Genomic DNA, 16,426 nt, shown 5'->3' with positions numbered 1-16,426 from the left:
GTAATGGATGTGGCCACATGGTGGCTCATTCTGCCAGTATTATTGTATCTGATCTGGTTTTATCAAACATAGACATCACAGTGATCACAGAACTGAGACGTGTTTCAAAGAGTAAGCTTAATATTAATATGTCAAATATTGTAATAGACAAGTTAATGCTCCACAGAAAAGGTTCATGCAGAACTGGAAAGACTATTTCAAAACGACAATAATGACATACAGTCTGAAGTCGATATTGATTGATTACAGGCTTGCGGAATACTTTAGGCAGCAGGCTGTATCCGCATTACAAACTAAATAAGGTTTGTCCTGCTCCCGTTTAGTCATGACTGAATTGATTCAATCAATCAATTCTCACAGCGTACAGCTCTCAACTCTGCCTCAGTCAGGTACATGCTTATTATCTGTTGTTTCTTTATGGACAATTTAATTAGAAAAAATATATAGATTCCTGTACTGACTATGACTTTTTTATTGTGTCATCAATTAAAGGAAAACTCAAACTTTCCTTTCTGCTGCATGAGCACAATCTGACTATTTTCTTAAATTCAGGAATCATTTATCTGCCTTGTCATTTAAATTTACAGAGGAAAACACCAAGAAAAATAACATTTTATCTACATATATCATAATCACTGTTTTCTTTTCATAGCATCAAGCCTTTCCCATATGTTTCTACTTTTGTAATTCGTTCAACTCTTTACACCTGTAAAGATTATGATCCCATTTATCTGGTGCGCTGCACAGATAATGACAGGAAAGGCACGAGTGTGAGCATCTTGAAAGCAGACACAAGGGGAAATAAATCATCTAACTTCAATAATCAGGCCTGTGATGAATATGTATGAGGCCTCTGGCACTACTCAATCAGATTATGAGGTTTTAAATGGCATGAGCAGGTAAATCATTTGCATCTGTAACAGCGAGCATGTGTGGGCTGAGAGTCAGAGAGTTCAGGTGCTTCAGTTAACAGATTATTTAGTATAGTGAAATTGTGTGCCTGTGTGCGTGCTCAATGATTATGCACTGAATTGGTGTTTATGAATATGTCCTATTTTCTGCAGTGACAGTATAGGATCAATGATTCGTAGTTCGAACGCAAACTTGGTGCAACCAACCTAATTAATTGTGGGCAAAAAAAACCTGAAATTAACATATTTGGAACACGGCAGAAGGTACTTGAGTTCATATGATACAGGTATGTCAGGAAAAAAAGGTTAGGAACCACTGCTTTTAATTATACTTTAACAGATAAAACAGGCAGTTAAAGCTGTGACAAGTTGTTGTAAATGAATGGCAATAGCCATTCACTATTGTGTACAGGTACAATACAGTATGTTTAAGAAGAAAAACTGCCTTTTTCCCCAAAAGCCTCTCCAACAAAAGATTTTCCCATGTCTCAGAACTGTCTAGAGAGGTACAGAAATGGCCTCAATTGGGATTTCCCCATGTCATGTAAGCCAGTTACACAGGTTGTGCTGAGAGCAAGTGTATTTCAGTAGAGGTCCTGGGGTGATTAACTTACACGCCTTTCCATGGACTGACTCATTCCAGTTTTGAACCACTCTCCTCTCTTTTCAACCTCTCCCGCCCGGCTGTACGGCTGTACACACTAGCAATGTCCTGAATCACAGGCGTGGTGGCTTTACCCTTCAGGAAGTTTAAGATTACTGAGGCGATATTGGTGTTGTTTTTTTCTGCTAAAATTTGGAGTAATATCACTTGGTGCAGACCAAAAGAAAAGCTTGTTATGTTGTAAGAAATATAAATGGTGAAATATAAACATGACTGTGCTGTTCTGTTTTTTCAGATTTACATAAGAGCCAAGGCCAAATGCCTTCTGATTTATCCAGAAGAGATTTGTTTTTTCTTGCTGTTCTTTTGGTCTTTGCAAAATTCTCGCCACATGAAGGCTGCGGAAACAATTAAGCCGTTACTTTGCAGAGCTTTTTTATAAACCTCCGCCTACAATGCACCCTCCGGGTAAAGCTGGAGGCATTTTTTTATTCTCTTTGTGCTTCTTGAAAAAAAAAAATATATATACAATAGCAAGTGAACGCCTGTAAATTGTTTTTTTTTCAGCATAGAATGCCCTGCAAGGTTATTCCACAATTGTATTGTCTGTTGCTTGCTTTATTTTTTATCATCAGACAATAAGAGTTGACATCATAACAACACCATACTCTTGATATCTATTGCTCAATTTGATCTGTATTGTTTTTCTACTCATGTCATTTCATAGGTCTCATGATGCCTCAGACGAGTTTCTTCTGAACATTAAAAATGCAAAGAGTTCAGGTGAAAAAATCCCAACGGCCTCAAAATGAAAGAGGACCATCTCTCGAATTTGTACACACAGCACACAACCACTGGTGCTCACTATATCAAGACCACTGACATTTGCATGTGAGGACTTTGTTAAGCCTGCTCGCAATTGCATTTTCATAAAGGATGTTCAGAACCCAATTAGGCATGAGAATAGCAGCATGCGTAAGTAGAAGTGTGATTTGCATACAGTATGTTGCATTTGGATAATTTCATGCTACCATTAGCAGAGGTGACGACAGTTGGACTTCCCTGATATGATATTTGACAGTCTCACCTTATCTTGTGTTGTAAACTCATATTCAGACTGCAGCTCATTCCTGCTTACGCTACCTGTGCGTGACAATCATCTCCCAACCGTCAGCTGCTAAAACGTATACTTTATGCTCTGAAAACTGGTCTAAAAAGGAGTTCTGGGTTTCTGAAATATAAGCAGCCTCTACACCACAATCCTGTCAGATTCTTTTTGTCAGATAAAATGAGATAAATTTACATTTAAAAGTTTACAATGGGATGCATTAGGTAGCTTTTGCTTTAAAAATTGAATTTAAAAAACAACAGGCAGCTTTTTCAACCTTGGTGTCGTAACTCCATGTGGGTTTGCTTGATATGTGGGATTTCAGTAAATTTATAAGGCTGTTTGATATTGGTCTGATTTGAATGTAGGTTTTAAATATAGCAATAAATCTACAGAATACAATCCATTTGGAGCTCCATTAATACTTTTGAAAGTGGAACATACAGAAGAATGCTGTACTCACATTCACATTACAACTTGTTACAACTTGACAGCTCTCTACTGGCTGGGGCCACAATTACTTCAGCACTTGGTTTTGAAGAAATTACTGAGAAACCCTGCAATGGTGCGTTACTCACCGGACTGCTCATTGTCACTGCTTTTTTTCAGGCAAAAGTGACTCATCAGTAACAGTAGTGAAACAAGTGGTGCTACATAGACACCCATAGTTAAACCAGCATATATCGTGAAATTTTTTGTGTGACAGCTGCGAGAAAGGAAGAAGACAGAAGTATCTTGCGGTAACGTATGTAAAATGTTGGCATACAGTAGGTAAACTCAATTTGAAAAATGTAGCTATAGCTGTCAGCAGACTTTCAAAACTTAACTGGTGAAGCCATCCGCCATCATTTGCATTAACTTGGCACAGAAGGTCAGGTGGTGGTGCGATGAGGTCATAAACTTTATTTTTCTGTGAATTTATTCATTAAACATTCTCTCTAGTTTATTCACTCTAATGAACAGCACAGATTATGCTTTTTCACTCTCTCACCACTGACATTAAACAACGCTGCAGATTTTGCATATAGGTTTGTCAAATGTCACAGATGCGACAGAAAGTGTGAAAAGTGTTCCATGGCACAAACTGAATGACAGAAACACATTGTTCATTCATCACAAAAACTCTTCGTGTTCCAACTTTACTCCTCAACCATCATGAATAAAATTGAGATTGAAAGATGATTTTAATAAACCTCTTTATTGAGTTGAATTCAACAAAATAGATCTAATATTACACGTGTAGTACACATATACAATTAACCAAATATACTATCAGTTAAAGGGAATGACAAATAAACATTACATAAGAACAACACGTTTTATATACATAAATGTCATTAAGTTGATGCAGAGAATTACAAATGCACAAGAATATGAATATGTACAATAATTTGATGAAAAAAATATACAGTAAACTTCATTGTGTTGTATTTGCAAGGACAAGAGCAAAATCTCTTTTCAGAGTATATTTTTAAGGTAACAATAGCATATTTTTCAGTACTACATAGACTTTCAGTGCATAAACATGCATACATAAAAAATATATTCCACTCAACTCCACTTTGGGAGTTTCAGCATTGTTTGAATTTCACTGTGCTTTAAATCAATTCCCTTTTTCACTACATTTGTCTGTCAGTATGAAGGCTGACAGGATTCATATTAAAATTGAAGTGAAGAAGATACACAGTCTCATTACTGTGCAGAGATTTACATCCAGCGGAGCTGAAGAAAAGGCCAGTGGGTAAAATTCTTGTGACTATTAATCTGAAATAACAACTTAGGCGTAGTTGTCTTGAGGAAACATGTTATGTACGACAGCACAGGTTAAAATCTGCAACGATGGTGGAGGTGTGAAGACGTGTCATTCAATGACACACTGTCAGGATGCTTGACCCTTGACCCCGGTCTTTTCATTTTCTTCTCCTCCGGGACAGGAAGTGGTGACACAGGTAGGACAGGAACTTGTCGTGTAATGAGGCGTAAATAAAAGGGTTGTAGCAGGCGGAGCTCATGGCAAACAGGTGACTTGACACCTGGATGACATTTACATAATTCTTCCCCAAGATGGAGAAGTCTGTGTCCAGGTCACGGATCAGATTCACCACCTGCAAAGGTAAACTGTGTAATCTGAAGCGTTCATTCAAGGTAAAATTTATTTGATAATTAACTCAAGAATTAATTCCCTTAGGAATTTGTTTTATTTTATTTTAAATAAATAGTTTGACATTTTTTTGAAATACAACTATTCACTTGCTGTGTAAATTACAACTGAAAATGTTTGGTTCAGTTTAGTTCAAAGATTCATAGTCACTGACTTTGTAGTTTGTTGCTTTTTTTCCTAAGCTAAAGGGTTGCATCACCATTCAGAGTTACTTCAGTACATTAGTAAAGAAATGCATCACCGTTCATACTGCCACAGCATTCGGTGCATATTCTGTCCTCATTTCAGCACTACGTCCAGTCTGTTGTTGGTTCAAGCTGTTAGATTCAGTTCACTACTAAACTAGAACTATAGAACAAGTCTTTATAAGTTTAATAGATCAGCAAGCAACTATTTGCTACAGAATTAACAGATTATGGTTGTTTCTGTGGTATTTGCTGTCTTTTAATAAGCCTTTAACAATGAACTGAGCAAAAGCTGTGCTGAAAGCTAGCTAAAAGCTACTGATTCAGTCACTGACAGTGGTGATTCGCTATGGTCAGTTTAGGTTGAAGATTCAGTATTAAAGATTCATTCCTGCATGTAGATGCAGGAAGACAAACACCTCTGGTATTTGCCTTCTTGCTGAGAAAAAGATGAGAAAATCATAACCACTATCATGTCTATACGGTAAATATGAAGCTTCAACCAGCTAACAGCCGATTAGCTAAGCTTAGCAAGACTTGATATGAGAAATGAGCTAACCTAGCTCGGCACAAAAGAAACAAAATCCATCTAACATTTAAAAGTACCTCTAAAACTCACCAATGAACACGTTATATCTTGTTGGTTGTTAATTAGTAGCTGAATTTTGTTACCTTTAGACAGAGTCAGGCTCTGTTTCCCCGTTTCCAGTGTTTATGCTAAACTAAGCTAACTTGCTGCTGGCTCTAGCTAACACTGCATATTTAGCTACACATATGTGTGTGGTATCAATCTTCTCATCTAACTCTTGGCAAGAAAGTGATGAAGGGGGAATTTCCCAAAATGTCTGACTATCCCTTATATATCTATCAAACCATCAATCTCTCATTTCTCTCATGTACCTGTAAGGGGAGCCATGAGAAGGCGAAACAGATGACAGACACCAACAACAGGTAGAAAGTCTTCCTCCTCCGTCTGCTCCAGGCAGCTCGCGCAGACTTCAGTTCTGGATATGCTGTCAAGCCAGATGTGGTCCTCTGCTTCAGCTGATAGGATATAGCACAGTAGGAAATGGAGACAGCAGCCAGTGGGACAAAGTAGGAGAAGAAAAGAATGAAACAGGAGTAGACGAGGCGACCTCGCTCCTGCTCATCCCAGAACTCCTCACACACGGCCATCTGCAGGCCTGCAGCCCGCAGGTCTAGGTAGACGGTGTGCAGCGCTGTAGGTGTGGATAAAGCCAGGGAGCAAAGCCAGATTAGGACCACCAGACCCCAGCAAAACTGGCAACCTGCTCTTTTCCGAATGGGATATGCCACAACGACGTAGCGATCGATTGCAATGGCCATGAGGGACAGGACCGCTGCGAAGACAGCTGCAGACTGCATGACAGTGACAAAATGACACAATGTCGGTCCAAATACCCATCCACGCTTGTCAAAAGTGTAGGATGCCGTCAAAGGGACACAAAAGATGCACATGACCAGGTCAACAAGCGCCAGATTGCTGATGAGGAAATTTGTGGGGCTATGTCTTTTCTTGTTGTGCGAGATGAGGAAGAGCAGGAGGAGGTTGCCGGAGCAGGCGATCAGGACCACAGCAGAGTAGAGAGGGATGAAGAGGAGCTTCAGGTCGAACAGGAGGTCCAGGCCAGAAAAGGAAGGAGTTGAGAATGGGGAGGTTGAGAAGGAGCGAGAACAGTTGCAGCAAGAGGAGGAAAAGGAGGATGAAGAGTCAGACATGAATGGAGATGAAGAAGAAGCTGGAATAGAAGCGTTCACCCTGGATCGGTTCATTGACTTCTCCCAGTCCATAGCTGCAGAAACCAGAATGATGAACAAGCTATTACGAGATCAATTCAAATAACCTGCTGCATATTTTGCATCAATTATACCTCATTTGCCATCATAATTACCAACACATATTTGCATAATTTACTGAACAACACTTTGATTTAGCCCAAAGTGGTATTAACATGATGATAAGATATACAGACTGAAGAGATGAGTCGCATAGGGACAGATTAATTAGTGATCATCATCAAAACTCTCACTCAATCAAAGCTGAAGCAGGGCTTGTACTGCACGTCCCTCTCAACAATAATACATCCGTTTACTTTCATCTGTCTCATCTTTTTCTATATCTTATTCTTCTCTACTAATCACTCTACACTTCTCACATTTTATTTTTCTCTGCCTCTCCAAATGCTTTCCATCTCATAACTGACACATTTTTGCTTTTTCGTCACCAGCCAGCAATCAGTCGTCCAACCCATGTGAGCTTCACTTTGGTGCTTAACTCTCTCAGCTTTTTCCATATACACCAGAAATAATATCTTTGGGGTCAAACTGATTCGCGAAGATTGTCCTCCTGAACATCTGCTAAAACGTCTGTACCCGTACATGCAATCTACGCTGACATCAGTGATCCAGTTATTGCTGAGCAATGAGAAAATACCCATCGTCTGACACTATGCGATCAGATGTTATTCCAGAGCGTGAAAATGGGCACGAATGCTGAATTATTCCACATTTTGCACAGATGCTTGGAAAAGCTATGTATTTATAATTTTTGTGAATTAAAAGATTTGGTTCATTGACAAAAAAATACGACATCAATGAAAGCAATTGAATGGCTTTCTATTTAAATTTTCAAGATAATGTGAGGATGATAGAAATCACACCTGTTTCCACAATTAATATATTTTGGGCTGAATGGCATCATTTCATCATTCACTGGCTACAGTCCATGCTCATTTTGACAGTTTCCTTCATTAAAAAAAGCAATGAATTGCACTGTATCTACAAGACTAACAGAAAAACACAAAAAACAAAAGGAAAAAAATCAGTATATATAGAATAAATTTTGTCAGATTATCCAAATTCCAAATAGTACCACAAGAAATGAAGAAGCTGCTTCATTACAAGGTTAACTGTAAAAGAAAAACCTTCCCTTGGGTACTGTAGGGCATGAGTAAGTGCTTATTAATGACCTACTTAGGCTGAGCAAGACCTCCTGACCACAGCATTTGTCATAATGTTATTTCTCTTACTAGATTATCTGAATTTTCCTAGGAAGACTGGTTAAATCGTGTCCTTTACAGATGATCAGAAAAAAGGGGATACTCCTCATGCTGAATCTGCTCATTGTCTCATTGATGTGACCTGATCCATCACCAACTGATTCACACAACTATGACTTAGCCCCTAAGACAAAAAAAAAGAAACAATAATGATAAATTCCCCAATCTTAAACTTATTATAAATACCTCTTAGAGACATCAGATGTCAATCAGATTTTGGTAACTTAGTTGTCAGACGGACAATCCGGCACCTGTTTGTGTCCTCTGTCTGCACGGAGTCCTGCTGTTGTGCAGCCTCGCCTCTTCACTGCAGCCTGCCCTGCTTCAGAATAAAGAGGTGTGCTCATTCTCTCTCTCTCATACGGGATACCGTACAACCAGTGAGTTATTCACATCCAGTATGGTGTAAAAAAAAAAAAAAAAAAAAAAAAAGGATGGCTTGTCTGTCATTTCAGTCTGGAGTATCACACCCAATGAACAATCATTATAATCTCCTTTGAAATTCCTTTTGGGAACTATAGTGAATTTAAAGTGACCTTGCCCTGTTTTATGGTACTTTTTGTCTGCCAAGGAATCACTATAATTTTCCTGATGGGACTTATAATGTGTCTGAGGTTTTATATAGTCAATTTATAGTGACTCTGACACATTTTATGATAGTATTTCTCCCAAATCATCTCTTGTTATCACACATTTATCTTGAAACAGACATCTCAAAAGGGTGGAGGAACTGACTCTGGAGGAAAAAAAAAATCACAAATCATTATCTTGAATAGCGTGTGCCCTCACCTTGTCTGGATCATTTTGAATGCTGAGTGCTGCTGTGAGGTTTTTTTACAATGCAGCCACTTTCTTAACAAACACACCCAGAAACCAACACGAGGGATTAGAAAAAAAAATGGAACAATTAAGGGACAAACCATGATCTTTCTCCAGCGATACACATCTTAAATATTCATAAAACTAAACCTAATTTAAAAATAATGAGTCTCGGTGCCAGAGCTGTCCAAAACCAGTGTGACCATGCAATTCATGAAGTGAGTATCTGCAAAGGGTGATCCAGGATGAAATTCATTAGTATATGACTACTTGAATGGAACAGAGGGCTCATCATGAAGGTAATGAAGATGTCCATGAACTGGAGGAAATGGGAGATATTTAAGGGCTTTAAAGTAGTTTTATTATAATTTCATAATAGTTCAAGTTTATAAAATTGGTCATTGTCAATGCAATGTTTTAACAAAAATATTACATTAGCCGTTTAGGATTACAGCCATTTTTATACATAGTCCCCATTTTCAGAGGCTCAAAAGTAATTGGACAAACCAACATAATTATAATTGTAATTATTATTTTTAATACTTGGATGAAAAACCTTTGCAGTCAATGACTGCCTGAGGTCTGGAACCCAAGGACATCACCAAATGCTGAGTTTCCTCCATTGAGATGCTTTGCCAGGCCTTTACTGCAGCTACCTTCAGTTGCTGCCTGTTTGTGGATCTTTCTGCTCTCAGTTTCCTCTTCAGTAAGTGAAAAGCCTGCTCAGTTGGGTTGAGGTCAGGTGACTGACTTGGCCATTGAAAAATATTCAGTTTCTTTGCCTTGAGAAGCTCTTGGGTGGCTTTCGCAGAATGTTTTGGGTCATTATCCATCTTTGAAGCACCATCCTATCAGTTTTGCAGCATTTGGCTGAATCTGAGTAGAGAGTAAAGCCCTGTACACTTCAGAATTCATCCTGCTACTTCTATCAGCAGTCACATCATCAATAAACACTAGTGACCTAGATCCACTGGCAGCCATACATGCCCATGCATAACACTGGCTTCACCATGTTTGACGGATGATGTGGTGGCTTTGGATCATGAGCCGTTCCTTTCCTTCTCCACACTCTTCTCTTCCCATCATTCTTGTACAGTTAATCTCGGTTTTTCATCTGTCCAAAGAATCTTGTTCCAGACCCGGGCAGGCTTTTTTTTAGATGTTTTCTGGCAAAGTCTAATCTGGCCTTTCTGTTCTTGAATGTTACCAGTGGTTTGGACCTTGTTATAAACCCTCTGTATTTACCTTAATGAAGGCGTCTCTTGATTGTAGACTTTGACATTCATACACCTACCTCCTCCAGAGTATTCTTGACCTGACTAGATGTTGTGAAGGAGTTTTTCTTCACCAAGGAAAGAAGTTCTGTGATCATCCACTTTAGTTGTCTTCTGTGGTCTTCCAGGCCTTTTGGTGTTGCTGAGCTCGCCAGTTCATTCCTTCTTTTTAAGAATGTACCAAATTGTTGACTTGGCCACTCCTGAAGTTTGCAGCATTTGTTTGTGCAAATGCACAAACAAATAGCAGTTTGTGCTATCTGTTTGATAGGTTTGTTTTGTTTTTTCAGCCTAATGATGGCCTCCTTCATTTGCATCAACACCTCTTTGGACCGCATGTTGAAACTTCCCATGAACAGCTACCAAATGCAAATGCAACACGTGGAATCAACTCCAGACCTTTTATCTGCTTAATTTGTCGTGAAATAATGATGGGCAGGCCACACCTGGCTACGAAACTGACTGTCAGTCAATTTCTAAATGGTTAATACAATATTTTTGTGAAACCCCTTGAATTAAAGCTGAAAGTCTACACTTCAAAGATATCTTGATGGCTTCGTTTAAAATCCATCGTCGTGGCATACAGAGGCAAAATAACGGAAATAGTGTCACTATTTAAATACTTATGGACCTAACTGTAAATAATTACAAGACCAAACAAAACAGAATTTGAATTTTTCAACATGTGCTTCACATTTGTATTCTTCACGATAAAGTCGCTACCCAGAAACACAGAACTACTTACATTTTTATCACACATATCCATAATCATTTCTGGGTGTGATTTTTACTTGCACCACACATAAAAACAGTGTCTATCCAAAATAAAACCGCAGGCCACATTAAACACATTAAACTTGCATGCTGGAGCCTGCTGGGCCTGCCTGTTCTACCTGCTAAGCACACAGCCTCTCTTTCCATTGGATCTGATGGGGGCAGGATTTTGGGTGTTTTGGTTGCCTGTTTTGGCGGAATCACCAGAATGACCCCACACTGGCTGTGAGTGCCTCCAAAAAAGATGGTGGGTCATAGGCTGTTCTTTCCCTGTAAAGGATGTAGCTGTTTGTTGCTACAATATACACAAAGCTAAAAATGTGCGGTACAACCTCAGGTTGGACACTGTAGTACTGGGTCAGTTGGTCTGATAAATCCACACTCCCCATGTGTCTGTTAACATGGGTTTGGAGCGCAGCCACGGTGGACCAGATGACCAGGCTTTTCACGTTTCTCTGCACCATGCCACTGGAGTATGCTACATGAAGTGGAGCAGAGAGCAACCATATGTGTGTCCAACCATTTCACAAACACGAGAGGCCCCCATGTTCACAGCAGGCTTCTCTAGGGAAGTTACTGAGTTATAAGCCAGTCTAACTCCTTTATTAAAACATTAAACATTACCATCAGATGCCAACAATAAAAAGCTTGAAGTCCCATTTGGTTGGTTTTCCTTTTATATACTGCCCATATATTGCCTTGGCTTTGATGCTTTTCCTCAGTAAAAATGGGTCTTGCCTCTGTCTTTGATATGATCCAGATGGGGCTCCAGGCAGAAAAGATGGTCATGGTGTACCTCAGTTTCTGTCATTTTCTGTTTCCTAGTCTGAATCAACTCACATGAAGGTTCCTGAAATCACCTGAAACCGGTCATGGCCCATCAAAGTGACAGGAAATCCCATGGAGAAGATTTGTTTTGTTTTCTGTCTTCAATTTCTGCAGATGGCTCTGCAATGCAGATGGAGTGCAACGTAGAAGATGAGGGGATATTCTTGTCCTTTAGAGATGTTTTCATTGCCTGTTTGTTTGTGTCATTACACAAGGTTTAACCGTAACTTCAGTGAAAAACAGCTTGAACAGGTTGAATGGGCTTTAGCTGCTGCTGGGATTTAGCTTATGTCTAGGGAGCTTTTGCTGGGAGAAATTTTTTTAGAAGTGGAGGAGTATCACCATCCATCTCTGTTCTACAGCAGTCCACTTGCTGGGGCCTTGAGTCACTCCGATACAGCAACTGTGACTATAGCCCTCAAAGATCTAACGTATTCCCAGAATTCATTATTGTAACTTCCTGGCAAGGGAATCAGTCCTAGTGCTATCATTTCTAGTATTTTATTGAAAGTAATGATAAATATATACTTGATGCTTTTGGAAACTCTATAACTATAGATTAATAGATGGAAATATGAAAAATTTATTATTAGATGTCACTTTGGTGTTTCTTCTTTTCTTTTTTTCCCCAGAGAGGATGTATAGTGTTGAATGTTTGCCGGGACTCTATTTATCACGGGACATCACTGGTGGATTTCTTTATTAACACCTTCCAGAGATGGAAATTACATTTTAATCATGGATGGGTGCCAATCAAATTTTAATTTCCTGTCATTTGGGGCCTCACACTATTATTCTTCATCCCAATCCAATGTATTACCACAAGGTAGTGCTCTGTGAGACCTTGAGAGTTGGCGAGTCACTAACTATTCTTACTGAAATAGTAACTGTAATATGGATTCGCCAGAATATCAATTGAAATTGATTCACAGAATGAAGCCATTGCTGCTGTTATTCAAATGAACACTATCTAAGAAGATTTTCCCATGCTGAATTGATTTAAATCATAATTAAACTCAATTTATACTTAATAATTTCTGAGTTACATCCAGCTAAAATTATTGAGATCTAATAGATAGATAGATATACTTTATTGATCCTGTGAGGGAAACTTTCACATTTACAATAGATATAATAATACATTTAATAAAACTGTGCAACGAATTTTACCTTCATGAAGGTTATGATGTTCATTTTTTGTTGAACTTGTTTCTGAGAGTTGCCAATTCAACTTTGTGGTCATTTTGGAGCTTTGAGTTTGTGGTGCTGTTGACCTGTATTACATTATACGGAGAGGTGCACTAATATTTCGGCCATCCTGATTATATCAGTAAGGGGAAACACTGCATAACACGTGAGCAGATTACAGTGAGGGATCAGAAACCCGCTGTCAAACTAGTACATCCTTTACATTTTCTTCTTACCAATATTTTTAGCCTTTCAGAGAGTTTAGTGCATTAAATATGAAAAACTGACTCAAGGCTCACAAGTTTCCCAACCCTTGGTTTGTGAACAAGTGGACTGACTGATAATCTACAATGATGCTTTGATGTATCGGTTTCCTTAAAGTTGGGGGACCTAGCAGAGACAGATTTCAAAGAGACCAGTCAAAGCTGCAGCTCTAATGGGTCAAACTTCAAAAATTTTGGTTTTTACTTTTCGCATAATGCAACTCGGTAGCATCACCGCCTGGTAAAAGCCCACATCCTTCAAACTCCACACCCCGTCTATAACGTTGCTTAAAAAATGTTGTAGTCTCCAAAGCAAGGCAGATATACCAGGGGAATGTCACTGGAGTATTTTCCTCCGGCTTAAAGCATTTCATCTCCACCTCAGCTCTCTAGCTAAACATAGCACTGCACTTGTTCATGCTAATGAGCAGACAAACAAACACAATCAATTCTACTTGTTTTTATTGAAACACGGGTAAAACTTCATGTGTAAAATCAACATGGCAAAAATAAAGATGTTACACAATATGTTACAATATATTTGTGAATATATCACCGAGTATTCCTACTTTAGATGTCACAATTTTTAACACAGAAAAATAATGTCTCTGGAGGATAATGCACTGCTTATGTCATACGAGTCTAATTTACAACATGATACTGCATATAACGTTTGTATGAGTGTGTAGGGTAGCAAGCTATTCTTGTTACAAATAAAGTAGGATTCACTACATAGACTAGATGCTAATTCTGCTGCTAGACGGAAAAAAGTCTAATTTCAAACTCTTTGTTTATTATTTTCATGGTGAGTTGTAGTTGAAGGGATGAATAACAAAGACAAAACACGTGTGGCTGAGTAAGTACTTAACACTCAGTTGCTGGGGATACAGATAATGATGACAGGCTGTAATTGCTTCTTTGACAACGAATAACAAAAGCTTTGGCCAAAACACCAATATGACATAATACAGCTCTAAATAAGCGTGTTGGCTAACAAGTCACCCTTACTGAATACACTCCAAATTAGTTCCTCTGCCAGTGTTATTATTTTAACACACTCATTTCTCTGGGCTGTGAGGTTCATCTTCCTCAGGGTTGTGTCTCTCTCCCTCTGTGTCCTCTCCGTTTTGTGTTTGGTTTGGCCCTGCTGGTTCCTTATTTTGAGACGGCCTCAGGAGATATTCCAGCTCCTCTGCGCTGATAGCCACCTTCTCCGGAATCAACCACCTCTTGAAGTGTTCGAGGGCACTGGGAAGGGAGGTGCATAAAAAGTCAAGGGTGTTAAGATGAGAAGAGGTCAATCTAAAGCCTGTATTATCCTTGCAACACAAAACGTGTAGAGTGTAATTCTATCATCTAGACCAGTGTGTAGCTGCATGATTTGTTGTGCAGTAAAATGTCAGTGTGTAGGATACGGTCTTTTCTTTGGATTTAATGCGGCAGTTTTTTGGCAAAATAGACAGTAATTTTTTTTTTTTTAAATGCCCTCCTCCAGCTGGATAACGCTTTACATCAAGTCCATGTCCTACCTTTCATCCATGTCACCACCTTGGAAAAGTTCTGAGGTCTGAACGTCGTGCAGGAATCTATCCCAGCATTCTTTCTTAGCTTGAGACAACGAGCGCAGCATGTCCCTGGAGGTCACATCACTGGACTGGCCCTTTAACTTCTTTAGGCGGTTCTCTGCAGCGAAACACAGGCAAAACATAATGTGTTTTATATCTTATCAAAGATGTTATTGACATTTTGAGTGGTGGCTCAGGCGCAATAATTTCTAAATTTGAGTGCACACACACACACACACACACACACACACACACACACACACACACACACACACACACACACACACACACACACACACACAGCGAGGTGCAGACCAGCTTGGTTTTTCAATGCAAGTCCATCAAAAGTCACAATATTATTAATAACACACGCCACAATATAAAATGCTGCTGTTGCTCTAAACATTTTCTTCTATTTTGCCTCCAACTGGTTGGTATGTGAGGTTGCCAATTAATCATGTGATGTATAATTACCATAGATATTATGTATACAGAACAACCATTAGTGGTTAAAGTAGGATGGGTTAAGATGTGATGTGATATTTTGTAAAAAATATTTTGAGAAGGTTTTTATAAAAGTGTATGTTTTTTATTTGTGGTCGATTCAGTTTTTCTTGGAGGTTTTCCTATGACGTTTGAAAGCAGAGGCAGGCCACCTCGCTAGTATTTATGGTGATTTTTGAATATGTCAATAAGTCGCATGAAAAACCGATAGACGACATGTAACCGGAAACAACCTCAGATACCACTCTGATGATGGCACAATAGCTGATAACATCAAAATAAAGGGAGTTGTGCTGTTATTGAAGGACTGTGAAGCCCTATCATCTCTCCTAGCTCCCACACAACTTGAATGAAAAGGATGTATGATGGATGGCATGATCAGGTGGATGGAAAACAAGGTGAGCCTAATGGGACATGAGGCCTACAGTCATGAAAGGGACAGAGAAGAAGCAGGACAATACCTAAGCTGGCTATGTAGATCTCAGAATCCTCCATGGGTTCCCACTTGGCACTGGGAGAACTGATACTTGTCCCATTTGATTGTCCATTGACCTGCACTCCGACTTGTGTTGTTGGCTGGAATGAGTCTTTGAACTCGGTCTTGTTCTCTGGAGCTGTTTCGGCTTGCACCTCCGGCAGACTGGAGCAAATCTCGGACCACAGCTCCCCGCTGGACCGGGCCTCACGACTGTCGAAGTCGTCGGTCATTCTGGTGCACGCACATATGTCAACATCAGTTTCCAAAATCAGTTAGAGTTAGCCTTTTTTTTTCAGTCGCGTGGCTCTTTCAGCAGCATTAAAGCATGCATGTTCCTGAGACATTTAGATAAAGACAGAAATGGCAACTGCGCAGATTTCACAATGCACAGAGAAATCAAAAACTGAGCTTAATTTACATCAACATACTTTAGCTAAACTGCTGTCTAACCTACTTTAGACTTTTTACGCATTTCGAATGCTCCTCAAACGGACTGTAAACAAAATAAATTACAAATATGTCTTCTCAAAATTTTACCTGTGTGAAAATCGACAGGTACACTGTTATTTCCTGTAATGTATGAATTCAGAGATGAAAGATTACACTCTCTAGCTAACTGCGTCCATGATCCACAATCTTCACCGAGCGACAGTCCACTTCCTGATTTGGGGGGCATGTGATTGG

The 16,426-nt window shown here is 39.2% G+C and overlaps 2 protein-coding genes across 2 annotated transcripts; both read right to left on the bottom strand.

The window, feature by feature from the left end:
- Positions 1 to 4,400: 4,400 nt before the first annotated feature.
- On the bottom strand, positions 4,401 to 6,781 carry prlh2r (prolactin releasing hormone 2 receptor). Its single transcript, XM_040137401.1, is given in 3 exon segments — positions 4,401 to 4,451; positions 4,453 to 4,728; positions 5,870 to 6,781. Coding segments are annotated over 3 exon segments (1,239 nt in total).
- Positions 6,782 to 13,652: 6,871 nt separating this feature from the next.
- Positions 13,653 to 16,402, bottom strand: ccdc32 (coiled-coil domain containing 32). Its single transcript, XM_040136425.1, has 4 exons — positions 16,280 to 16,402; positions 15,726 to 15,973; positions 14,725 to 14,878; positions 13,653 to 14,443 (listed from the first exon to the last, which is right to left on the bottom strand). Exons 2-4 carry the CDS (start codon positions 15,970 to 15,972, stop codon positions 14,254 to 14,256), a joined length of 591 nt encoding a protein of 196 aa, XP_039992359.1. The 5' UTR covers position 15,973; positions 16,280 to 16,402; the 3' UTR covers positions 13,653 to 14,253.
- Between the last annotated feature and the right edge of the window lie 24 nt (positions 16,403 to 16,426).

This window comes from Xiphias gladius, chromosome 10 (genome assembly GCF_016859285.1).
Source record: "Xiphias gladius isolate SHS-SW01 ecotype Sanya breed wild chromosome 10, ASM1685928v1, whole genome shotgun sequence".
Lineage (NCBI taxonomy): Eukaryota > Metazoa > Chordata > Actinopteri > Istiophoriformes > Xiphiidae > Xiphias > Xiphias gladius.
This window is presented reverse-complemented; position numbering and strand designations above follow the sequence as displayed.

Coding starts and splice junctions, on each gene's coding strand:
- ccdc32 (XM_040136425.1), bottom strand. CDS start 15,972: ATGACCGACGACTTCGACAGTCGTGAGGCCCGGTCCAGCGGGGAGCTG. Junction 14,879..15,725: donor GATCTACATAGCCAGCTTAG/GTATTGTCCTGC, acceptor GTTTCGCTGCAG/AGAACCGCCTAAAGAAGTTA. Junction 14,444..14,724: donor GGTGGTGACATGGATGAAAG/GTAGGACATGGA, acceptor CTCCCTTCCCAG/TGCCCTCGAACACTTCAAGA.